The 26,987-nt window shown below is 37.8% G+C and overlaps 2 protein-coding genes and 1 pseudogene across 2 annotated transcripts; all 3 read right to left on the reverse strand.

Moving 5' to 3' along the window:
* Positions 1-1,906: 1,906 nt before the first annotated feature.
* On the reverse strand, positions 1,907-4,656 carry LOC137748508 (uncharacterized). The gene is made up of 3 exons (XM_068488669.1): positions 3,941-4,656; positions 2,871-2,945; positions 1,907-2,747 (listed from the first exon to the last, which is right to left on the reverse strand). Exons 1-3 carry the CDS (start codon positions 4,394-4,396, stop codon positions 2,268-2,270), a joined length of 1,011 nt encoding a protein of 336 aa, XP_068344770.1. The 5' UTR covers positions 4,397-4,656; the 3' UTR covers positions 1,907-2,267.
* A 1,768-nt stretch (positions 4,657-6,424) lies between these two features.
* On the reverse strand, positions 6,425-9,175 carry LOC137747644 (putative disease resistance protein At3g14460). Its single transcript, XM_068487788.1, has 2 exons — positions 7,067-9,175; positions 6,425-6,611 (listed from the first exon to the last, which is right to left on the reverse strand). Exon 1 carries the CDS (start codon positions 9,153-9,155, stop codon positions 7,113-7,115), a length of 2,043 nt encoding a protein of 680 aa, XP_068343889.1. The 5' UTR covers positions 9,156-9,175; the 3' UTR covers positions 6,425-6,611; positions 7,067-7,112.
* Positions 9,176-19,175: 10,000 nt separating this feature from the next.
* LOC137748034 (putative disease resistance protein At3g14460) lies at positions 19,176-24,009 on the reverse strand (annotated as a pseudogene).
* Between the last annotated feature and the right edge of the window lie 2,978 nt (positions 24,010-26,987).

Consider the following 26,987-nt stretch of genomic DNA (forward strand, 5'->3'; position numbering starts at 1 on the left):
AACAGTATAACAGAAGGGAGAGCCCTTCAAATTCTTGGAAATAATGATGATGAAAAGAACAATATGTTAATAACGGTTCATCCGCAATGTTCATTGATAGTTCTATTACCACATTACAATTGTCAACTGTTGTGTTCTTGAGAAGAACGAATGCTTTCGGTTTCAGACCATGAAATCAACCGTCTAACAGATATTACAGGATTTGTCTACGCATTTACATAACTGATGAAAGAAATAGTACTGTAAAATTGCAAACCCTCCTCGCGCAATGACAGACAAAGAAATCCTTGCAAGCGGAAGCTCTGGAATGACAGGTAAAGTTATGAACATGAAGATTTTTATCAGATGCTGTAAAATCTTTGAAGTTCAATATGGATATGCAAGCCTAGCTCTGAATTATATGTTCAGTGGGAATTAAGGAAATGCACTATGTTTTAGATTTAACCGTTTGAAATGAGTATAGTTTGTGCAATGCGCATATAGGTTTTGTTTTCGATTTGAATCCTGAATTTGCAGAAGAGCATGGAAAACCAGTTAAGTAATGGATTCCTTTGATAAGTGGTTCCACATACCTGTCTCATATGATCACTTCGTTATGTATTCTTATACAAGGAATGTGAGCAATCTTCGCCCAATCTTCCCTGATTTTTGTCTAGCACCGTTGGGTCAGCGAGGGGCAGCCAATGATGTGTAGCAAATAAAGAGATTCCGGCAAGCCCACTTCTGGCAGGAACTGGAGCCTCGGAGACCCAAAAATTCGTAGATTTTGAAGAGAAGTAAGTGTTGAAGCACCGATCCTGGGAGAGATTCGAGACTGGAGCACCACCAAAATCCTAGGTTCTGAAGAGAAGTGAGGTGTTGAAGTCCCTTTCCATCCAAAGATTTTGGACTTGATAGATGACAAATACCGAGAGTGATAAGAGTGGTAGGAAGCAGATGATCGTTGAGCAACATCTCTTATGGATCCTCACTTCCCCAATTCGTGAATTTTTTAAGGGAGCCAAGTCTGTGCAAACCCCACTCCTCTGAAGGTTTGAGTGTGTTACAATGAATGACTCTAAATTCTTGTAGGTTGGGAGGCAAACCCCCTTCTGCAAATGACACAAGATATCGAAGACCCTCCATGTACAATTTTTTAAGGGCAGTGAGAGTGTGAATTCCTTTAGGAAATGACTTTTAAGTTCTCGCAATCTATGACTTTCAAGGAAATCAGGTTGGGGGCAGGCAAGCCTCCTTCAGGGAAAGTGAACAGATTTGGACACTTTTCGATCTTCAAGTCATTGAGATGGCTGAGATTTTCATCACATTCTTCAGAATAAATGGATTCGAGATTCACACACTAGCTGATTGAAAGATCCTTAAGCATGGAAAAAAGGCCAATGAGAAGGAATGAAGCGAATCACAGGTGCAGTATTGAACCAGACGTTTCAGGGATGTGAATTTTGGTGATCATCTCATGATGTAGGAATGATAACCTTGGACAATGGTCTATAGAAAGTGATGTCAAAGTACTAGGTAGACCATCTCTAGGGAATGACAGCAGGGACGGAAACAATTACAAATCGAGTGATGTCAATCTTCTGTGTAGACCATCTGTGGAGAATGATAACAGGGATGGACACCGGTGTACAGTCAAACATTGAAGATGACGGATGTTTTGCACCATGTTTCTGCTAAAACATTCTATATCAGCACAATTCTCAATCTTAAGTCCTCGAAGCGAAGGCAGCAACTCTGCCTAGTAATGGTAACAGGCCTGGACATTCATTTATTCTCAATTTTTTGAGAGATAAGTAAGCGCCCCCGGTTCTTTGAGGGTTGAACCAGTTAATTTGCCCACCACAAAAGAAGTCAATGTCCTTCTCAAATCCACATTGTAATCTAGTAAGCAATTATATATGCAGTTTAAATCTTTATGTGCATTTTATATATCAATGTCTGCGTCTTTTAAGGTTTCCGCTGCCCTGAAACTTTTTGTGAAGAGGGTACATTGTGAAATCAAAATCCACAAGTGAGTAAGCAAACGATATCTAGAAAGCATATATATAAATGAAATGAAAGCAATACATCCAGTTTATCGGCTTGCTCAAGCATAAACAATGTGCGCAATTGGGAGAGTCTTTTGGTTGAGCCAACTCCACTGCTAAAAGAAAATTTTACAGGCACCTGCCCCTTCTCCAATCGACAGTACTATTGATTGCATCAGTTTCCAGCATTTTAAGGGATCTGGGAGAAGCACATAAGCACAAATTGGTGTAATAATTCAATCAACCAGATTGGATGGTGTAATTTTCTAGTGACCTGCCACCTGCCCCATCTCTAATCCGCATTCGATCTTCACTTAATCTTGAAGTAATCAAACATAGGACAAGGATGGCAGGCAAAAGGGAGACTTTGAAAGGACTATCCAAATGCCGAGAGAAGTAGACATATTGAATTATAGACGAAACACACTGAGCAATGCCACCGACTAATCCATAAATTTCAATGACGGTACCCAAAAGCTTGTAACAGGGAGGCGGAGGATAATAAAACCACCACAGCTTTCCCCACCTCCTCAGTACAACTTTTCCTTTTATACCTTTGTAAATGAACTCCAAGGCGGAAATGAGTACCCCCACAATAGCCAGCAACATACCAAACAATGCATAATGGGGCTTACTTGGAGAGGAAGCCTGATCAAATGCAATGGACAAAATCTCTAGGCAGAGGCCAATGAATAAAAAGGTCAATTCTGCTGAAGCAGCCTACAAAAGAAAATGAGTAAGAACTATAACCAATGTAAAAATCTAGCAAGAATATGTAAGGGAAACTATATATGGCTACTTTTCTTTCAAAGATATGATTAATGATCGAATTGTGTTCATTACCTTTTTCTTCTGTCTAGGCTCGTAAATTTCCTTGTTGGGTGAAGAGCTTGCAGGTCTCTCATCCCAAAGATCCGCCTACATTTTGGAAAATACAGAGATGGAATTAGTATTATGTGAGTGTGTGTGTGATCTTAGTGCTGTAATAGTGGCTCAAAATTAGAGAAATGAAGAAAGTATGATGTTAAGGGAGCTTGTCAAAGGATATGTACTTCTTCAAGTGGGAAACTTGGGGAGGGAATTTGGCTTGAATATGAGGGGTTTTTAAGGACTTCTCCAAGTAGTGATTTTGAAATCCCTGTGCATGCATATGTAATGTTCATTGGGACTCGAAAGGAAATAAGCGCAAACATAGGAGGCTTCAGAAATGGAAAATGGTGAATGAGAATCAACTTTCACTAAAAGGAAATAAGCGCAAGTGATCGACTTGTAGCTCAACATAATGCACACGCAATGGGTGGAGGAGGTGGCTGCATTGCAGCGGTGGTCTTCGACTCTCGAGGAAAGGTTGGTGTGGGGAGAGAAAATGAGGGAAAGGAAGCGCTGGACAAGAAATTAACAGAACTTAGGACTCGTTTGGCAAGAGCTTTTAAATGACTAAAATCGCTTTTAAATAAAATGTTTTTGGGTTCCAAAAGCACTTGAGGTGCTTCCTGCTAAAAGCGCTTGTTATGTCTTCTTGCTGGAAACACTGCAAGTGTTTTTTCAAAATTAACTTGCATTTTTACTAAATTTTAGGTCAAAAAACATTTTATCTAAAAACGCTTTCAGTTGCTTAAAAACACTTACCAAATGAGCTCTTACTTTGTACGAACTACAAGAACTAAAAAGTGGTTTTGCTATGGGTTGACTAAGCAAATAAATCAATCGGAAACAATCAACATAATTAAACATGAATGTAGGTCTTCCTTTGTGCGAACTACAAGAACTAAAAAGTGGTTTTGCTATGGGAAACAACCAATATAATTAAACATGAAAGTATGGGAGGAGAAAAAATGTGTGGTTATCATCGCATATTACTGTAGTTTTGTGTATAAAATAAAATCAAAGATATATAAATATAGAGCTCTAACCATTTCGTCGAACAAGCTATCTTTCTGTTCTGCAAGATGTTCTAAGATTTGTAATAACTCTTCAATCCTAGAATCCACGCCTCGATTATTATTGCAAAGATTGAAAGAAGTGGAGAGGAAGTTCAACACCTTGGTCGTCAATCCATCTGTTGGTCGTTGTAAAACTTGTGCAGTACTACTAGTACTGGTGATCTTACCTAGTAGGTCCTCCACATCAAAGACGACGTCTCGAAGCTTTCCAAGCCAGTCTCTCACAGCAGGGTTTGTAACTTGCTGTTGTTTTGCATAGTTGAGCACTGCACAAAGAGTCGACAGCTTCCCCCCCAGTTTGTTGAGTGAATCGTCGTCAAGATTCCTTTGGAAGAATAAGTCGCGCAACTCCCTTGACGCCATCTGGTCACACAGCACGTGGACAGATGCGGAGAGAAAATCTTGTCCCATGAAAGATCCAGCCATTTCTGTCTTCTTTGAAAGGGATTCAGATGAACTGTAAATCCTTTTTTTTTTGAGATTGTATATAGTCTCAGTATAATTGACTGACTTGAAGACTTGTAAGACTTGGAGTCGTGCTTTTTGGTATCATTGAATCAAAACGTCTCGCAACAATACATACATGTAGTGTGGCCGGCGAGAACTAAATCATACCAAACCAAATCAAGACGTGTAGTGTGGCCAATGATTAACTTAGTGGGAGACATCTGCAAATGATTTGTACTCCACTTTTGAGAGGATGAGCATCTGGGCATCTTTATTTTTGGTGAGCATCCAATGAAAATGTAAATTACTTTTGAGAGCAGCTCAACTTACTTATTTTATAATTATTTATTTTTATTAAAGAAACGCGGAACGTTCGGAACTATTACAAACAATTATGGAGAGATGGAGTTTCGAACTAAAGATGCATGGGTGAAACTCAATATCCTATCCACTAAGATATTGGATATGCAAATTTTCTTCTTTCTCCGATGTGAGATTCATACACGTGTGTCGAATTTCAAGCTTAACATGTGCGCAATGCAAATTGGATAACGTGGAGCAATGTGGCCGTTGAACTTCATATTGGCAATATGAAGAGTAGTCCAACTTACTTGCTAAACAAATTATATTACAGCTTTAACCAAAAATATGAAATTGTTAGATTTACGTAACTTACGAATTAAATATGTGTATAATTCACTATTCTAAAAATCCCCGCCTAGGCGCTAGGCGGCTGGCCACCACCACGATTAATTTCTAGGCTTTTGAAATTAAGAAATGGCACATGGACCTACCTAGCGACAGCCTAGACCCACTTAGATCGCGACTCTCATCTAGACATAAAATGGATAACTTTCGCTTTACATTTTATTTTTTCAATAAATTTAAGAGACTTATTAAATACTTAGATAAACACTCATTAAATAATTGTTCCCCACGTTTGCAATATAAGAGACGTTTATTTATATACTATATTAAATAATTTAATTAAAATAAATAAATAAATAAAAAGGTCTAAATCCCAACTTAAACACATTTCCTCTGCCCAGTTGCCTGACTAACTTTTTTTAGAACCTTCATATAACCGTGAAAAACCATCCAACCCGTCAAAAGGAAATTCAAATATTTCCTCTTGCCAACATAAGCCGCAACAAATGCAAGATTCTTTCAAAGATGCTGATCAGTCCTAGATGCGATCTTATTTGAATTTTGTATTGTGGATTAATGTAATTATCACTTGTATTATCTGTTTATTATACAAGAATTTGTTCAACATCAAACTCTCCTTTGTAACGTCTATATAAAGATGAATGTACAGAAGGAATGTTTACCGAGCAAAATCATACTCAACCTTTAGTTTCTAACTGTACATCACGCAAAGAACCGAATAAGAATAATAGGGAAAAGGACTTCCACTTCCCGTTGAGGGAGTGTACACATAACATTACAAAGAAGCCTTCAAGCTCCAACTTTTGTTCTTTAATCAGATGATTCTGTCTACAATCTAAATGAGAGAGTATCGGTACCTACCTGCACATGTATTCCTCCAGAGAACCTCACACAGGAAATCGATAAGAAGGTCGATGGAGGTTCCTTCCCGTCAGATGCAATCCGTTGGGTCAGAGTTTCAGACCGCTCGACATCGCAGAGCCAGTATTCACATTAGTTTTACACCAACCAACCAAAATGCTAAAGAGCTAAACGTGATTCCAGATGATAAAGGAATTTTACACCAAACTGTCGCAGCTTTTTAAACTAAATTCCGACACTGTATAATAAGACTTGTTGCATGTCTTAAAAGGGAATATATGTGTTACTAGAGTAGAATGTGATACAGTGCGAACATCCAACTCCAAACCAATTAGCAATAAGTGGAGAGGTCCAATATCATTTAAACCATTATACAAGGTTTAATTTCCTAATGTGGGATTCACATGCTCAACGAAGCGATTTAAATAATGATGAAAATGGAAAACAAAATGTAAATTAAACTTGCCGACGTGCCGGGGTGCAATCTTCAACTGATAGGTTTGCAGAAAAACATGTCTACACCAACACCAACCAGAAAATAGCAACAGTATGAGGGAATATCACATCGAAGGACCGGGTTTACTCTTCCCATGCAGGCCGGAGAATCATACTCATGCCTGACCACCATTTAAGGACCACTAACTTTGCACAGTTTCACGGTTCTCTGCACCAATGAATCCCGCACATAAATAAGTCCCAGGAGATTGTCCCGACTTTTAGTAAAAATTAGAGGGCAAGATGTATGAAAGGATACGAGTAGTTGAAATTGCACTGTTAATATATGACTCATAATAATATTGGTAAGAACATAAAAGTCAAGGTGAAATTTCTGCAGATATATATGCCATAATCTACAAAAGCCTAAAATATGCCAATTTAAACTGACACAATCATAGTTGATTAAATTGAGTAAGAAATAAGAACGACAAGGAAGTCTGAGCTGCTCGACGGTTCAGTTGCATATTACGTGGAAATTGAAGTAATTTAATTAAAGATCATTCAGTAGGCTTTACTGAAATTATATAATAAAAGTATTGGATTACATAACCTAGAAATTTCCATAGGTAACTCAAGAATAGGCAATTGAACAACAAAAATTAAACAAGTGAGGCAACATACCTGACTTTCATTTGCAGAAATGAGAACCAAAACGTACTCCAGAAGCTCATTTCATCACTTTCCCATCAATCTGTATGCAAGGAATGCCAGCTATCTTGGACCAGTCGTCCCCTCTTTTATTCTGATACCTTTTCTTCAGGGAAGAACACCGTTCGATGCTTAGAAAAGAAAGAGATATTGGCAACCCCTCTTTTGGAAGGAATTCGAGATTATCACAACAATGAATTTGTAGCCTCTTTAGAGAAGTAAGGTGCTGAAGTCCTTTCCCGTCAAAAGATTTAAGACTAGGTAATCCATAGATGTAGAGATTGTTAAGAGTAGTAGGGAGCCGCTTATCCTTCAGCAACGTCCCGAAGAGATCCTCGCTTCCCCTCCCACCAATTGAAAACTGTCGAATAAAGCTTCCTTCCAATCCCCACTTTTCTGAAGGCTTGAGTTTATCACAATAACAGACTTCAAAGACTTCTAAATTGAGAGGCAAACCCTCTTCTGCAACTGACTCAAGGTTTGGAAGAGCGGATATTCTCAATTCCCGAAGGTCATTGAAGGCGTGGAGTTGTTTGGGAAATGACCTCAAATTTTTGCATCCGAAGACTGAAAGGGATTTGAGATGGCTGATTTTTTCATCAACTGCTTCAAAGGAAAGAGATTCAAGATTCACACAGCTCCGGATTGAAAGATCCCTCAGTTGGGGAAAAAGGCCCAACGGGAAGGACCTTAGTGAATCACAGCTACAAGATATATTTAGAGTTTCAAGGTAGGCAGATTTCGGTATCATCTCATGGGCTAGAAATTCTAATTTCCTGCAATTTGTTATTTCAAGTAATTTCAACATAGTGGGTAGACCATCTCTAGGGAATGACGACAGAGATGGACACTCTTGCAAATGAAGTGATGTCAATGCAGTGGGTAGCCTACCACTAGGAAACACCATCAAGGATGGACAATTCCAAATACTCAACATTTGAAGATGATTGCTATCACGCACCATTTTATTGAGCAAACCCTCTATATTGACAAAATTTCCAATCTCAAGTTTCTGAAGCGAGGTCAGGAACTCTTTACCCAGTAATGATAACAGAATTGGGCACCCGTCTAGAGTTAATTCTTCAACAGAATGTTGCAACTCCACATTAAAGGTAGTGGTGGCCCTTTCATGTAAAACCCCACAGCCAGACACTGAGAGTTTTTTCAAGGAAGGAAGATGATTGGGCAAGTTTCCTCTCAGCTTGGGACACTTCTTTAAAACCAGCTCCTCGAGTCGAGGAAAGACTGGACTTTGTCCTCCACTTGGTAGCCAGTCCTCCCACTCTGGCATCTCCACAAAGGCCAACTTCTCCAGACGCTGGAATGGTTGATCTCCATCGCCATAGAACCGAGGGCTTACTGTTGATAGGAAATTCAACCCTCCGATAAAGAGCACTTTGAGAGTTGGCAGCTGCCCAAGTGATGGCAAGGACAGACAACTACAATGACTGAGACGCATGAATTGTACACAAGAGAATGAAGAGTCTCCCAACCAATTGGGGAAGCGGTTTCTGCCATAGAATTCGATGGTCAATTTTTCCAAATTTATGGGCGGCTGGAGCTTGTCAAGTACATCTCTGTCATTGTGGTAATCCCTACAAATTCGGGCATCATCTCTCCACTTCAATGTTAACTCCTTGAGATATTGTTTACCCTTCAAATTGGCCTGCAAAGCATCCTCAGCATCGACACCATCATGCAGCTTCAAAATAGAAAGTTTTCCCATAATATTTGGAAGCTCCCCCAATTCTCTGATGCTTGCCCCAGTAGATTTACCCACAACGAAAGTGGACAAACTTCTCAGATTTGTTAATCTACCCATCCGCAATGGCATGTCTTTTATGTTAGTTCCACTGATATCAACATGTCGCAGATTAATCAACTTGTGCATATCTGCAGGCAATTCGATGAGAGAGGAACAGTGTGCTAACAGTAAAGTCTCCAGATTGTAGAGAGTGCATATTATATCTGGTAGCCTTCTGATTCCAGTGTGGGATAGATCGATATAACGCAAACTTCTGAGATTACGAATTGATTCATAACCTGGCAAAGCTCCTGCCATTTCACTCTCTCTCTCTCTCTCTCTCTGTTTTTTTTTCTTTTTCTTTTTTATCTCTTCAAAGGAGTGTTCTTTCAGGTGTGGAAGAATAAGAGACTTTTAGGATTTTATTGTATAAGCTTAATTTAATGAGACGACTTGATATATTTTTGGTCAATAACTAAGTGGATCCCACACGTCATTCATTTTGTCCCATTTTAGTAGTCTGTTGGTTGGTGTGAGAGGGGTAGAGTGGCCAACAGATCCTTTCCAAATCCTATGCGAGGATTACGAGGATCTATAAATCATATCAATTCATTATAAATAGTACAGTTTATTTTCATAAGATGTTATTTGTATTTAATTTTAAATTAAAATAATTTATGATCCCATGATGTAAAATAAACGGACAATATTTACGAATTTCTAAATCCTCACAAAGAATATCTAAAGAGAATCCAAATTCGAAAAGTGGGTTAGGTGACTTACAATAGACCCCACACGTACTTTCCCAAAATTGAATTCTCCATTCTTCGCTGCTTCATTTTTTACACAATATTTCAAAAAAAAAAACCAAGGACCTGTGGACCCGGCCCATCTCTTTTGCACCTGGCTCCAGTCCGGTCCCGTCAAATTTGGGCCCGACCCAGCCCGTGCCCACCCCTACCTGAGATTGCTCACGCGCGAACTCGCTTTACTTCGGAGTTCCTACGGAACCCGAAGCTAGTGAGTTCCCAAAATACCTCATGCCAGGTAGAGATGGGAATATACATATAAAGCTTACATGATCCACTCCCCTTAATGATGTGAGATGTTACAACCTTCGTGAAAAAAAAAAAAGGAGAGAAATTAGTTCATTGATTGAAATTTTATTTCTTTTTAATATTTTATTAAGGTTCGTTTTGTATCCACGATATTATTTTAATAATAAAATATTTACATATCAGCATGTTTAAATTTATTTCCTAAATGTATTCATTTAGTGTTAAATATGTTATATCTGGTATATTTATATTTATGACTAAAGAGAGTTGGAGGCTTGGAGTAATGGTCCATGTTGACTCAGTTGAAGCTTTAGTTCGTGAACTAAATATTCGTGCGCATTATTTCTTAAACTTGTTATAGTGTTCTCGTAGAGCCTTTGAATTGAAGCAGAGAGAAAAACCCTTCCAATCAAAGCTCATGCCATTCCACTCTCTCCCTCTCTTTCTTTATCTTCAAAGAAGTGTTGAGGTCAGCAAGAATAACGACTTTTAAAATTTATAAGGACTTTTAAGATTTATTATATAAGCTTAATTCCGTTTCGGAAAAAGATGACTTGATATATTTATGATCAATAATTCAGCGGACCCCACACTTTAATCATATGGTATGTTTGTTTGCCTTCACTAGCATTCCTTGGACTGGACTAGACTAAATGACAGTCTAGTCTGGTGTTTGTTATTTACACGGACAAGAGTTAATGAAATTTTTTTAAAATATTTTATTAAGGTTCTTTTTCTATTTACGTCATTATTTTAATAAATAAAATATGTACATATGAGCGTATTTAAATTTATTTTCCAAATATATTTATTTAGTGTTAAATATGTTACATTTGATATATTTATATTTATGGCTAAAGAGAGTTAGAGGCTTGGAGCAATGGTCCATGTGGACGCTACTGAGGCTTTGGTTCATGAACTAAAAATTCATGCACATTATTTCTTAAACTTGTTATAATGTTGTCGCAGAGCCTTTGAATTGAAGCATAGAGAAAAGCCCCTCCAATCAAAGCTCCTGCCATTCCACTCTCTCCCTCTTTTTTCTTTTTCTTCAAAGAAGTGTTGAGTTGATGAAGAATAAGGAGTCTTAAGATTTATAAGGACTTTTAAGATTTATTATATAAACTTAATTTCGTTTCGAAAAGAGACGACTTGAAATATTTATGGTCAATAATTCAGTGGACTGCACAAGTTAATCATATTGTTTTATTTAAACTGTCTATTAAAAGAATTTTCTTTGTCATTCAAAAGAAGTTGAAAATATTATTTAATCTTTTATTACAACAAAAAAATTAAAGACAATAACGTAATTTCACAAACTATTTTTTTTAATCTATCTACAAGTGACTTTAACATCTCTAATTTTAAAAAGTATAAGTATAAATAAAAATGAAACTCTTTCCCTCTCTCCTCACTCCTCTCTCCCCACTCTCATCATCTCTCCCCTTCAATTTTAAACATAAAAATTAAAAATTTTACACATACTTTTTGTATGGGCATATCTTAGTTACTTACTAGCATTTGCTTACACATTTTGTATGTATAAACATATTTTTTTAGAAAATGAGAATGAGAGAGGGAGAGAGAGAACGTGGGAGTGAGAGGTTTTTGTTTTTGGTTTTTTTTTAATATATATTGAAAGTATTTTAACATAACTTGTAGATGAGGCTTCAATAAAAAACAATAAAATTTGGATCTGTAAAATTATATTATTGACCATCATTTGTTTTTATGATAGAAGATTAAGTAATTTTGTTCATTCTCTTTTAATTGATAAAAAAAATTTCATTAATTAATATAAGTATAATTTAACTAACAATTTCTTGGTAGTGTCTATAGTGTCCCACTCCCATTCCCTATAATTTAACTGACAAATATGGTGAGGGCAGATCCCTACCCTCATAGGCCAGGGTGTTAGGTGACTTCCAGTGGACCCCACACGTTAATCATGCATGTGAAAAGCAATGGGTAAGTAGGTTGGTTTAATTCTTGCAAAAAAACAACAAAAAAAAAACAAAGTAGGTTGGTTTAATTACTTGGACGTGAAAATTTCGAAATATAAAAAGGAGCGTGACCAAAACGTAATTATTTGTGCAAGTTTTATTTTTCTTTTTTGGTCAAATCTGTGCAAGTTTCATTCTTGCAATTTTAAATTACATCAAAACAATTTTTATTCTTTTTCATGCTTTTTCAGGAATATCAACGACGTAAACTCTTCTTTGTAATGTGATTTTGAGCGAACTTTTAAAGATAAAATAGAGTATTTTGTCAAGATTTTATAATCGACATGAAGCTCGTTAAAAATCGCACCAATATTGTCTCATAATTTGCACAATCTGATAGATATTGAGTTCATTTTATCACAAAAAAATCTCAATGCTAATAGTAAAATCATTCATTTATAAGTAGTAATAATTCTTTATTAAAAACTGTAAAACTAACTTTTCATTTGATTGATCAAATAAGATAAATGATACAGATTGTCTATATAGCTTATAATAAGAGAGATTATAAGCTGATTGTACTTATGAGCTGGATTGTGAGCTGGCTTGCTGATTTGTGAGTTGGATATTTTTTGTGGGATTTGGATCCCATCCAAATCCAAATGGTAAAAATCATAGGGATCTTCACATCCTATGATCAAATTTTTTTCCCCGGAAGAAGTCCAACTCCCCAGAACTGATCTTGTCGCAGAGCCTCGGATTGAAGCAGAGAGAAAAGCCTCTCCAATCCAAGCTCCTGCCATTTCACTCTTTCTCTCTGTTTTTCTTTTCTTATTTATCTTCAAAGGAGTGCTCTTTCAGGTTTGGAAGAATAAGAGACTTTTAGGATTTATTGGATAAGCTTAATTTCGTTTCGGCAAAAGACGACTTGATATATTTATGGTCAATAACTAAGTGGACCCCACATGTTAATCACAGTGTCTGATCTTAGTAGTCTGTTGGTTGGTATGAGAGGGGGAGAGGGGTCGAGTGGCCAACATATAGTTTCCTGATCTTTTGTGAGAATTTCAAAAATTCGTAAATAGTATATATTCATTGTAAATTGTACGATTTGTTTTTATCAGATATTATTTATGTTTAATTCTAAATAAAAATTTTAAAATAATTTATAATCGTATAATGTAAGATAAATTAACAAGATTCATGGATTATCCTCACAAAGAATATCTTGAAAGGATTCAGATTTGGAGAGTGGGTTAGGTGACTTCCACCGGACCCCACACGTTTATCAAGCATGCATGTGAAAAGCAATAAAAAATGCTAAGGAGTCTTTCCGAAAATGGAATTTTTTATTATCGGCTATCTTATTTTTTACATAATATTTTATAATATAGGTCTTATGTAGATATAAAAATGATGTTAAAAATATAAGGTGATAAAAAATCTTATAGAGTAATACTTTTAAAATAATCTCTTTAGCATTTCTCGAAAAGCAATTACATTGACCTGGTTAATTAATAGATTAGAGTTATATTACAAGTTGTTAGACTTAATGAGTAAGTAGGTTTAATTACTTGAAAATGGAAATTTTGGAATACAAAGGGGAGCTTACACAATTTTAAATTCGTGTGATTTTAGAATACATCAAAACAATTTTAATTCTTTTTCATGCTTCTCAGGGGTATCAACGACCTAAACATTTTCTTAGGTGCGTCATTGAGCAAACTTTGGTGTACGGAAGATAATATAAAATGTTTTGCCAATGTTTCATAATCAGGAATGTAGCCCACTGATAATCGCACCAATATTATCTTCACTTAATCATTTGCACAACAATAAATAGAAGATAAAATAGAATGTTTTGCCACATTGGCCGTTAAACTTAAATTTTATGTTCAAAACTTTAAAGATGTCAAAATGCCACACATCAACTCTTCTGTTGCCAGTCCATGTCATCACCACATAATTGACATTGCGATTGGAGAATATTAATGTAATTTTTTATTTATTGTTAAAGCTGTTGTGAACATTTTGACATCTCTAAAAAAAAATTGCATGCTTTAGTTTTACTTGTGTCTGTATGAAAGCCACGTAGGTTTTGTATTGTGAAGGCTAAGTTGTCCTTGCATTATGTTTGAAAGTCAATATGGCTAGAGTCTAGGTGCTAGTAAAGAGGTGGAAGTCATTATGGCTCCAGACATAATGATGATAGCTAAGGTGTAGGATGCTTTATGGAAGTGTGGTGACAGATCGGCAAGTTTGTGGTTTCTGAGAAAAGATAAATTTTTCGGAATGAGACGACTTGATATATTTTTGGTCAATAACTAAGTGGATCCCACACGTTACTTATTGTGTCCCATTTTAGTAGTCTGTTGGTTGGTGTGAGAGGGGTAAAGTGGCCAACAGATCCTTTCCAAATCCTCTGCAAAGATTACGAGAATCTGTAAATCGTATCAATTTATTATAAATAATATGATTTATTTTCGTCAAATATTATTTATATTTAATTTTAAATTAAAATAATTTATCATCGCATGATATAAAATAAACAGATAATATTTACAAATCTCTAAATCCTCACAAAGAATATCCGAAGAGAATACAAATTCAAAGAGTGGGTTAGGTGACTTACAGTGGACCCCACACGTACTTTCTCAACACAACAGCTTCTTATTTAGAAGTCATATATAAAATAAAAGCACTAAAGCAAGCTCAAACAAAAGGATGCGTTAAATTGGTGTCACACTTCACATGTGAAAACTCAAATTCCCTCAACACCTTTGTCACATCCCAACCCGGGCCCCCACTACATCTCGGGCTCGACTCCATCGTAGTACGATATTGTCCGCTTTGGGCCCCGACCACGCCCTTATGATTTTGTTTCTGGGAACTCACACGAGAACTTCACAGTGGGTCACCTATCCTGGGATTAGGGATGGGCAAACGGGTACAGGAACCGCGGGTCGGGGTGGGTAATTAAGGTTCAGGGCGAGTACGGGCCGGATCCTATTTTGTAAAAACAGAAACAGGGCGGAGCAGGGCGGGCCTTTGAAATTTTCGGTTCGGACCGGGTCCTGAAGTATAGGAACCACAGGTACTCGGACCAGCCCGTTTGTAGTTAGAATGGACAGATGAGATTGAAGAGATCATCTCTTCATCCAATTTGAATTGTTGGTTTTAGGTTTGCTCGTCCTCAAGCCTATCAAATTCAATTGTCACTCTCACTCTGTTGATCGAGTCTCTCTTACCGTCTCCAGTTCGTCGTCCCCTTCCCTCCACCACCCCGACAACACGATGGCCTAGGCGACCACCATATTCTCAATTTGTCACCTCTTTCTCGCCGTCTCGATTTGACATCCCAAGGACCCAAACTTACAAAACCCAGCCACCCCCACCACCATCTTCTCGATTTGTCACATTTCCTTCACCGTCTCGAGTGCGTCGTCCCCACCCCTCATCGAGGAGGAAGGGATTCAGATCCTACAGGTTACTCCAAGGAGATTAGCAAACGCATGCTCAACACCGTCAAGTCTAGGAACACCGTTGCTTCCGCTGCTCAAAACGGCACCACGAAGTCTGAGACCGCAATCTCTGCGGTGGAATCTACCGTTGCTGCCGCCAGTGAGGATGCTAAGGCCGAAGAGTACTGATTTCTCCATGTGTGTTAGGTCACTCTTATCTTCGTATTAGGGCTTTCATATCGAGATCCATTCGTATTTATCATGGATTTCTTGTGATGCCTATATACTTAATGACCTGCTAAATATTTAAACTTTGTTAATTTCGCTATGCGTTTCCATTTTCTGTGGATTATATTATTTGGGTTTCTGTTGTGCGTATTGATCTACTAAGTCTTGATCTGCTTTGTTCGGAGATGTTTATGTTCAAGATTTTATAAGGAAATGCATGCATTTGGAATTGGAAATTTTTCGAAATCTTTCCTCTTGCATTATCTGGGTTTCCTATTGCATAAATTGCTGCACTGGTGAATCTGTGCAAATTCCAGTTTTTTTTTTTTTCCAAAAAAAAAAAAAAAAACCAAGGACCCGTGGACCCGGCCCGTCTTTTTTGCACCCAGGTCCGGTCCAGTCCCTTTAAATTTAGGCCCAACCCAGCCCGTGCCCACCCCTACCTGAGATTGCTCACGCGCAAACTCGCTTAACTTCGGAGTTCCTACGAAACCCAAAACTAGTGAGCTCCCAAAATGTGTCGTGCTAGGTAGAGATGGAAATATACATATAAGGCTTACAAGATGCACTCCCCTGGACGATGTGGGATGTTACAACCTTTGTGAAAAAAAAGAGGAGAGAAATTAGCTCATTGATTGAAATTTTATTTCTTTTTAATATTTTATTAAGGTTCTTTTTGTATCCACGATATTATTTTAATAATAAAATATTTACATATCAGCATGTTTAAATTTATTTCCTAAATATATTCATTTAGTGTTAAATATGTTATATCTGGTATATTTATATTTATGACTAAAGAGAGTTGGAGGCTTGGAGCAATGGTCCATGTTGACTCAATTGAAGTTTTAGTTCGTGAACTAAATATTCGTGCGCATTATTTCTTAAACTTGTTATAGTGTTCTCGTAGAGTCTCTGAATTGAAGCAAAGAGAAAAGCCCTTCCAATCAAAGCTCATGCCATTCCACTCTCTCCCTCTCTTTCTTTATCTTCAAAGAAGTGTTGAGGTCAGCAAGAATAACGACTTTTAAAATTTATAAGGACTTTTAAGATTTATTATATAAACTTCAAATGTCCGTAATTATATTGTCATAACTCTGACTCACAAACGGTTTTTGCTTATGTGCTCGTGGCTTCGAGACCTATTCGAAAACGTTACTTGTGACCTCAAAAGGTCAACAAGTAAATAACAATTTTCCAAACTTCACCCTTCGTACCTAGTTTAATTGAAATCTAATTTCATATAAACTAATATAAATTCTCGAAAAATAATATAAAATCTCAATAATACAAATACGTAGATTATAACAGTGAAATACGAGAATAGGATTTCACAATTAACATATCATTTTGAAAAAAGACGACTTGATATATTTTGGTCAATAAGTAAGTGGACCTCACGCGTTAATCATAGTGTTATTTTAGTAGTCAGCCAGTTGGTGTAATAGGGGAGGATTTGGATCCCCTCCTTGGGGATCTTAGGAATCAATAAACAGGGATTGTTAATAAAAAATTATGCGGTCACAATTTTTTTCTTTTTATAACTTTTCACTCAAAACGATGTGCTTTACTTTAAAAAATATAAAAAGTATATAATTGAAACCGCATTATTTTTAATCAATTGTCAGTATTCGTTGATCCCTAGGATCCCAAGGAGGGGATCCAGCGAGGATCCAAATCCACTGGGGGAGACTGGGTTAGGTGACTTTCAGTGGACCCCACACGTTTATCATGCATGGGAAAAGCAATTAGACCTGGTTAAGTAGGGAGTAGAATTCGCTTCCCTCCTATTCTTATCCTCTTCCCTCCTCTCTCCTCACACTTTGTTTTTTGTTTTATTATCTTTATAAAAAAATTAATATAAAATGTTGACGTGGATTAACCGTAACCATTTAAGTAGGAGGGGAGAGAAGGAGAGAGATATTAGAAGAGAGAGAAACCTCCTCCTTATAAATCAGCTCCCATATGCAAGTGAGTAGAGAGCTGCGACAGCCGAGAGCACACCGAACAACGTAAACCGAGGCCTATTCGGTGACGAAACCTGATCACAAGCAGCTGATAAAATCTCCATGCAAGGGCTACTGACTAGAAAGATCCACTCTGCTGAGTATGCCTGCACGAGAAATTAGTGATGAGTTCATCTAAAACTTGAGATATCTAGAAAGAACTGTGCAAACGAAAAGGCGAAATTGTATTTTTGTCAATCAAATTAAAACTCAGTCCATTTTGATCTCTCCAGCTTCCGGTTTTCTCAGTCATACCATGCAATTGACTAGTGATTGCAATTGCGTCCAAAATCACATTTTCTGTGCATGGTTAGACAGAAACATCGCCACCCAAAGTTACAAACTTGAAGAAAATTCTAAAGTCCCTAAGCAAAATCACTAACATGTAGTTATACTGTCCAAAAACCCACTTCCAACAACACCTATATTGTCCTTAACTTGGTAATTACCACCTGCACAATTCGTCAGATATGAGATTTTATTACAAAAAGCCTCGGTACTAGTTGGGGGGTTAGGATATTAAACTCTTATTTTTTCAGACATACAGCCGATGTGGAATATTTCAACAGATCAATGCCTACCTGGTATTTTCATCAATAAATTTGACGGAGATGGGATTTCGGACAAAATTATGATCGTTAATCAGCTATATAGGTATGATATGATTGCTAAGTAGAAACTGTAGCGAAAGAAATGGAACACAGTTCAAATTGGAAGAACGAAAAGTACAGTATATGCAGCAAAACAAAATATTGGTTAACAAATGAAGTTAGATTACCTCTGTGACTCTGTCCTAGCAGAGTGGCGTACTTAATGTGATTCTCTGCCCTTCTGCCTTAATTGTTGTAGTAAACAAATCGGGAGTATGCGAGCAATTGAGGGTAGCTCCAAAGTATTGCTATTTAATATGTGATGCCATTCCTCAAAGCCAGAAATTGTGCCCCGTAAGAGACCCCCTAGTGCTCGTGAAATTAAAGCGAAACCATTGCACTTACGTAGTGCAGTTTCCGTGTCAGTTTCTCGAATTTTTGAATCTTCAACGGGGTTACTGTCTCCCAATTGCTTAATGCATTCATAGTCCTTCTGAAGCTAGAGGCAAAGACCTTGATGCGTTTCCTTACACTTGGATTTCACATCGAACTGCAAAGAGCATGTTTCTCTTCAAAGTTATTCACTGTAAATGTCAACTGGAAGTGTTTTCTTTTCCACATCTCTACCCTACATGATGTTGCTGCATGCGAAGATGAAGGGATTAGACTCTACATATTATCTTGGAACACAAGCCAACAGATTTGAATATCTTCTACGTACCTAATTGCTGCATGTTTTTACAATAATTTAAACGAATTAACAAGTTTGGACTGCACAAAGTTAGGCCGAAAAGGAACAATTAAAGAAACCTCCCGAGACTAAAGCCCGGATATTATTTGATTTCTAGTGTTAAAATTACAACAGGCTTAAAGAGAAATATCAGAAGATAGATGCCATGACAGCTTTTGCAAAACCCCGGCAAATAAGAAGGAATGAAGTAATACTTGATTTAAGTTCAAGAGCAAGCAATTTAACGAAACTATAGTCGTGGCATGTACGTACCTGATGTGGATTCGAGAGTGAAATAAAAGCTAAAACTTTGAAGTAGAGATCATATGATATGCACTTCGTCATCTATCTTTATTAAAGGAATGTGAGCTATGGTCCAATCTTCTCCGGTCTTATTCTGACACCTTTTTGTGAGGGAAGAACACCTGTGAATCCTCAGACAAGAAAGTGATGCTGGAAAACCCTCTTCTGGCAGGAACTCAAGACTTGGAGACTGATTTATTTTTAGCCGTCGAAGAGAAGTAAGGTGTTGAAGTCCCCTCCCATTAACAACTTCCAGACTTGGTAGTCCAAAGATGTGGAGACTGTGAAGAGCTGTAGGGAGCAGCTTTTCCTTGAGCAAGGTCTCCAAAATAGCGTCACTTCCCCTGCCACCAATATGAAATTGTTGAATGGAGACCAGTCCTTGCAGACCCCAATCATTCACCACATCCACATGCCTTAGTTCTTCGCAATTGTTGACCTCAAATTCTTGTAGGTTGGGAGGCAAACCTTCTCGTGCAAATGACACAAGATTCGGAAGATAGGATATCTCCAATTGGCGAAGGGCAATCAGTGTGTGAATTTTTTTAGGCATTGACTCCAAATTATTGCATTGCAAGACTCTCAAGTCAGTCAAGTTGGGAGTAGGAAATCCACTGCGGGGAAAAGAGAGCAAATTTTGACAGTTCCGGATCTGCAATTTGTTGAGATGGCTGAGATTTTCATCTACTCCTTCAATGGAATGAGATTCCAGATTCTCACAGGTGTGGATTACAAGATGAGAAAGATTTGGAAGAATGCCCAATGGGAAGGACTTCAGCGATTCACAACTATTCTCTATCCGCAAATAATCAAGAGATGTCAATTGGGACATCATCTCATGTGGTAGGAATTCTAATCTCTTACAATTTGCTACAATAAGAGTTGTCAATGTAGTTGGTAGACTATCTTTAGGGAACAACTCCAGGGATGGACAGTTATAGAGACCCAAATGGTGAAGGAAAGTTCGGCTGTGCACCATTTTCTTGGGCAAGCACTTTACACCAACTACAGTTTGAATATTAAGATATTGAAGCAAGGACAGGGATTTTGTGTCTAGTAAAGTTAACACACCTGGGCATTCATTTATCCTCAATTGCTTTAAGCAATCGATTGTGAAAGTAGACGCGGAAAGTTTTTTCAAGCAAGGAAGATGATAACGCAAGCATTTTAGCTTCGGACAGTTGTCTAAAATCAACTCCTGGAGACGAGGAAAGTCTGGTCGTTGGCCTCCACTTGAACTTTGTTGCCATTCCTTGTTGGAAGTATGCCCACAAAGCCACTCATTTGATGTAATAGCTTTTTGGAATACTTATTGTGTTAAACTTTTATATGTTTAATAGAGGGCAAAGCTTATTGTTAATCACTATTTATAGTATCTTGTGTTTAAGCAATAAGGGAATCCAAGGAATGTATTTGATCTAAGAGACAAGTGATTTAAGTTAGTTAAATTAACGAGACCTTTCTCTTATGTTCATTCCTAAAACGTTCCTAGCCATAGGATTGCCAATTGGGCATTGACAATCCGCTAAGGTTAGTATGTGTTATGTCGACTCAAGCGTGAGTATGAACTAGTCTCAAGTCATTTGGTGTTGGACACTAAGGCAAACACATAGGTGCTCGAAAGAGTAATCGAGTACACTGAACAACGATCAAACGAGAGTTCGAACATACATGTCATGTGAGAACTCAATAGTTGCAATATGCAAAGTAGTCCTTTGACCTGAGGCATCATTGATGTCTAATGGTTAGGTCCTTGATCTTTGATTATGTCAACGGCATTCCATTGGAGTGTCCACGGCATTGTTGGGGTCAAGCTATCTAGTCATGTAGGCATATGAATGTACAACAAGGGATCTCTAACCTTCCATGATGGAAGGAGAATACTCTAAGATATGATTCGAGAGTCTTTGGCCAAAGCATATGAATATGACTAAGGAAGATGTTCCAAATCTTATTCAATTGAATCATATAGAGAAGTATCACATTGGATAGTAGACATGAAACAAACTATCACTTAAACAATGTGATTAAGAGTATTGTATTAGAGAAGGACCGTATTGCATTGTAGTTGTAACTGTATAGGTTCTCCAACCACTTCTACTTAGCTTGGGTAACCATGACATGCTGCTAGGCGTCACCCATGGTTTGTGGAAGCCCTAAAGATTAGCAAACACTAATTTTAAGGGAGAATTGAAATGTGGTTTCAATTCACAATCGATCGTTAAGAGTAACATCGCCCACTACCTCGCTAATTGGAACCTAATGGATCGTACACCGAGTAAGGATATAAGTGAAGAAATTATATGAAATGGATAAGCAATTAAATGATTTAATTGAAGAATGGTCAAGATTAATTAAATAGTTAATTAATTATATGAAACGTTCGTATTAGGCGTTTAAGTTAGTTTTGGGCTTCGGGGCGCAAAAACGTTTTGGTCCACAAGGCCCATTATGTTTAAGTTGTATGACAACTAAAACAAAATGGGCAATTAAGCCCAATAACAACATATGGCCGGCCATAAGGGTGGAGGGTAGTGAACTTGGCTTAATTGCAAGTTTGCCACTCCATTGTGAGGTGGTATAAAGACATCTTTATAACCATTTCATCCTAAGGGTTTTTCTAATGGAATTTGGGTGAAACCTATTCTCTCATTTTCTACATAGAGGCCGGCCACCTTAGGGGAAGAACATCTAGCAATCTTTCTTCCCTAAGTCATCCATTTCATCTTCACACAACATCTTTGGTGTGGAGACTTAGAGACACCAAACTTTTGGTGTTTTGGAGAACAAATCCTCAAATCCTCAAAGAAGAAAAAGGAGCACTAAAAGGGAGGAAATCACAAGGAAGATCCAAGGAGCAAGGAGGTGACTTGAAGGCCCTCCACTTGGGTGAATCCCTTGTGCAATCAAGGATGAGCTTCAAGGGTAAAGAATCTCTAAATTCTTATTCTCTTTAATATTGTTAAAGAGTCTTATGGTTCACCATATACTAGGCTTTGAAAGTCATGGGTTTTATGAATTGTTTTTGAATGCATGCCTACTTTAAAGTGTTATTAGTATGCCTATGTATTCAAATGTTCATGCATGTTCTTAGCTAGGACAAAATTTTTCCTTCATTCCTCCCACTCTGGCATCTCCTTAAACGCTAGCTTCTCCAAAGATTGAAATGGCTTTATTACAGAAGTTCCATTTCCACCATAGAACTCAAAGCCAACTGTCATAACGGATTTCATCCTTTAGATGTAGAGTACTTTAAGAGTGGGTAGCTGCCCAAAACTTGGCAAGGATAAACAATGACTACAATCACTGAGACGCATGAATTGAATGTTAGATAAGGAATAAGAGTTTCCCAACCAATTCGGAAAGCTGATTCCACCATAAAAGCCGATGGCTAGTTTCTCCAAATTCACAGAAGGCTGGAGCTTGTCAAGTACATGTCTCTCCTTTTCGGAATCATTGGTGTCTTCATCACCCCATGCCAGCTCTAACTCCTTGAGATCCTTCTTATTCTTCAAATTGGCCCGCACAGCATCCTCAAGGTCTAGTACATTCCGCAGCTTCAAAATAGAAAGTTTCCCTCGAAGATGTGAAAGCTCCCTCAACTGTTTAATGCATGAACCAGTAGATTTTCCCACAATAAAAGTAGTCAATGTCCTCAAACCTTTTAGTCGACCCATTTCCGATGGCATCTCTCCAATATTTGTTCCTTTAAAATTAAGATGGTGCAGATTAATCAATTTTGGGATTCCAGCAGGCAATTTTGTAAGAGAGGAACAATTTGATAACAATAATGTCTGCAAATTGTAGAGAGTGCAGACTATATCAGGTAACCTTGCTATTGAGGTATAGGAGACATCCATACAGCGCAAGTGTATGAGGTGGTCAATAGAATCAGGTACTTCAGTGATATTTTTGTATTTTGATAATGATAACACCCACAAACATGTTAGAGTAGGTAACAAATCTTGCAGAATCCTGTTACTCACAAATCTTGCAAACACTTCATACCATACAATGGCTCAAATCTTGATGCAGAATCAAACTCTTCTTTGACATATGAAAAGTGACGGACTATTTTAGGAACTTCATGTGATTCCTTGCCTTCCAAGCTATAGCAAAGCCCCTGGCCATGAACGTAGCCAAGCCACTAATGAGATCATGCATTTTAAAACTCATTTTCCGGGACTATTGAAACAATGATCGAGATAACAGTTCATCAAAATATTTTTCAGCCACCTCTTCCACTTTCATATTCTCAACTTGTACAATCAAACCTTCTGCAACCCAAAGCAAAACCACTTCTTCCCTTTTGAATCTATATCCCTTAAGAAAAATTGAACAATAAACAAAGCATCATTTTAATTGAGCTGGGAGATAATGGTAACTCAACCCTAGAGCTGGAAGGATATTACTTCTCTCATAAGGTAGCTCCCAAATATTGCTATTTAAGACGCTATTCATTCCTCAGCATCTATCTTGCAACGTAACAAACCCCCAAGTGTTTTTGCAGCTAGAGGCAAACCATTGCACTTGACCGCAATTTTCTTGCCAATTTCTTCCAACTTTGGACGTGAACCATGGGTTTGATTTCCAAATGCATGTTGTGCAAGTAGAAACCAACAATCTTCATTGAACAAGGGTTTCAATTTGTGAATAGGAACATTTTGCTTGATAGATGCTACATTTGTGCTTCGTGATGTTACAATGACCTTACTTCCCCTTGCCCCTGAAGTGAAAGGAATTCGGAAGCACTCCCAGTCAAGATATTTCTCATTCCAAAGGTCATCCAACACAAATGAAAACTTTTTCCCCCTAATTTGTTCCTTTAGTTCAAGGCACTTCCGCATCGGCATCTTCGAGTCCTCTCGGTGTAAGACGCATCCTTTTATTCATTCAATTTTTTAGTGTTCTAGATTAGATGTGTGCTCTGAACACGTTCCTTAAATGCTTATTCATTATTCTTTTATATTTATAAGTCTTATATATACCTTGCTTTCAGCATTTGCACTTAATAAATGGCTTTCGTCACCCTTCGGGTGTCATCCAACACGTATCTATCCTGGTATTCGGGGAATGTCGGGATCGGGCGTGTCACTGCAGGTGAAGATAATTCACACAGTAACAAAGTACTCATGCACCTCTGAATAATGGGTCAACAAGCCAACTCCAAACTAGCAAGCAACATACCATCTTTAACCCTCACAAGGTCGCACATGCCACTACCAGGAAGCCACCCTCCAAACCCTCTACATCAGCATCCAGGTAAATCCCACTTCTGCTCTGCTTCACAAGTTCATTGTTATTTTCTGTAATATAGTCTCATTTCTAGAACTATAAATTCGAATTTGGAAATGAGTCTTCTGTGCAAATTTGGATATTTGGATGTTGGTTAAAATTAGGGGAATGGCTCTAATTTTGTTAGTCAATTAATTTAATTTTTGTGTAAGCTTCTAATTGATATTCTGCATCATGGCTCTAGTTATTTTAGGCATGTGCTGGCCGACATTCGAAGGTGACAAAGCCATACTAACATACATGAGAATAATGAATAAAAAAAAAGTCTTATAAATTTAAATATAATTAATATGCAAATGAGGAACATGTTCAGATCATACAACTAACTAGAACACTAAAAAAGAATAATATAAAAGTGAATGAATAAAGGAGTAGGTCCTACACCGAGAAGACTTGAAGATGCCTATGCGGAAGTGCCTTGACGTTGAGATTGTATGCCTCAATTCTAAGACCTGAGGGGGGCACAAAACAAACATGAGTTGACCAAGTTGATATATATATATATATATATATATATATATAATATTGAAATAGTTATCAACATACTAACCTCCAAAGTTTTATGAAAACTAATAACATAATATGTGATAGGTTTTCCGAAACCCTAGAATGCCATGAAACCTTCATAAAACATATCTCGTATATAGTGTGCTAACTAGTGGTATCCTAATCACAGTCACCTGTGGTGTTCAATAATTATATCTCCCGGCTCGCAGCCAACAACTATGTCTCTTGGCCCAAAGCCAGATATTATTTCTCCCGGCCCGAAGCCAACAACTATGTCTCTCGGCCTGAAGCCAGAGATTATTTCTCTCAGCCTGAAGCCAACAAATATATATCTCGCCTGTAGGCAAAATAGTGACCACTAGATATGCACAAAACATTGAACATAGTCTTTCCAAACGTTGGTACATATATCCCAAAGACATCTTCATAGCATATAGTCATCCATCATACATACTATAAAGAAGTGTAAAAACATGTTCATAAGCAGTATATAGTCATCCATCATATATACTACAAAGAACATAAGTTCGATAAAATATGGTATTCCAAAATATTCTCAGTAAGCATGATCATCATAAAGTGTAAATCTAATTTACTTATAAAACGTTTCATAAAACGTAACCGTTAACCGTTGACCGGGCAAAATTCGAAAAAAGTCAACAAAAAGTCAACGTTGATCGTTGACCGATCAAAGTCAACGGTTAGTCTGGGTCAAGTCAACTGGGTCGGGTCGGGTCAGGTCAACCGGGTTTAGGCTTGGGTTGGATTCGGGTTAAGCCTGAGCTTTGGGCTTGGGTCCAAAAGGTTTGGGTTTAGTGCATTGGGCTTGTAACCAAGCCCAGGGGAAATGGGTTTAAGGTTTTTGGGCTAAGAGCTCGGCCCGAAGGCCTGGGTTTTAAAAGGTTTTAAAAGGTTTTGGGTCTTGGGCTTAATGGGCCTAAAGGCTGAGTTCTAAATGGCCCAAAGGCCTAAGTGACAAAGGGTTTGGGGTTTAGGCTAAAAGGGTTGGGCCGGCCCAACTCCACTCATGGGTCGCCGGACCCAACGGATGGGAAAACCAGAAACTAGGGGTTTTTCGCTGAGAAATTTCCCCGGCTCGATTAGGGGTAAAAAATCCACCAAAAGTCTCCATTTCAAAACCATAATAAAGCAAAGAATACCAAGATTCGAAATATACCTATTGGAGGCCGTGAAACGGCCGGAGTTGGTTGGAAAACCACACGAAGGTCACCAAGTTTCTCGCCGGAATCTGGGGAACGAAGAACACGCATGCACAGGGTTAAAACCCTTGATTTCAACTCCAAAAAAATCCCAAACAACTCGAAAGACTCACTAGAACAAGGATACAACCCCAAACATATCGACTCACCTCAGATTCGTTGGATTGCGAGTTAAGTTGTCAATGTTCCTCCATGCATCAAGGTTGTAATGTTGACAGGAACGAGATGAGTGAGGATCAAGTGTAAATGGCCTCTTTAAGCTTGATGATTTCGAATCAATTGAAGGAAGAGGGTGAGTGAGTTGAGGGAGATGTGTCTAGCTCGGGAAGGGAAAACATAAAAGGTGAGGAGAGAAGAGAGAGGTTCACAGGAGAGGTGAGAGAGAGAGAGAGAGCAATTAGGCTGGGGGAACACAAACCAAAGGTGGGCCCCTCTTGGGCACACCTATTAAGACCTAAAAACAATATTTTAAATTAATATCCCATAACCAAAATCCAATTACAACATTACCCTTTCGTTCCGTAAATTCCGCTAAATAATCGGGACGGGTTGTTACATTGAGCATTTAAATATGTGCTACTACTTACCTAATTTTGGGTTTTTTTTCTTTTTGTGGTCAAGAAAATTTGGGATATTTGAGAATTTGGAAGAGAACTCATATTGAAAGCATGGTCTTTTGCACAAGTTGATCATCTTTGAATTGAATCTTGCATATGAGGCATGGGTTTTCAAGATGTGTATGGTTCAAGGGACTTTCTTTTTCTTTCATTTTTCTTTGGTTAAAAAGTCGCACAGTTGTTCTCCCAAAA

Source organism: Pyrus communis, chromosome 10 (genome assembly GCF_963583255.1).
Source record: "Pyrus communis chromosome 10, drPyrComm1.1, whole genome shotgun sequence".
In the NCBI taxonomy this organism is placed as follows: domain Eukaryota; kingdom Viridiplantae; phylum Streptophyta; class Magnoliopsida; order Rosales; family Rosaceae; genus Pyrus; species Pyrus communis.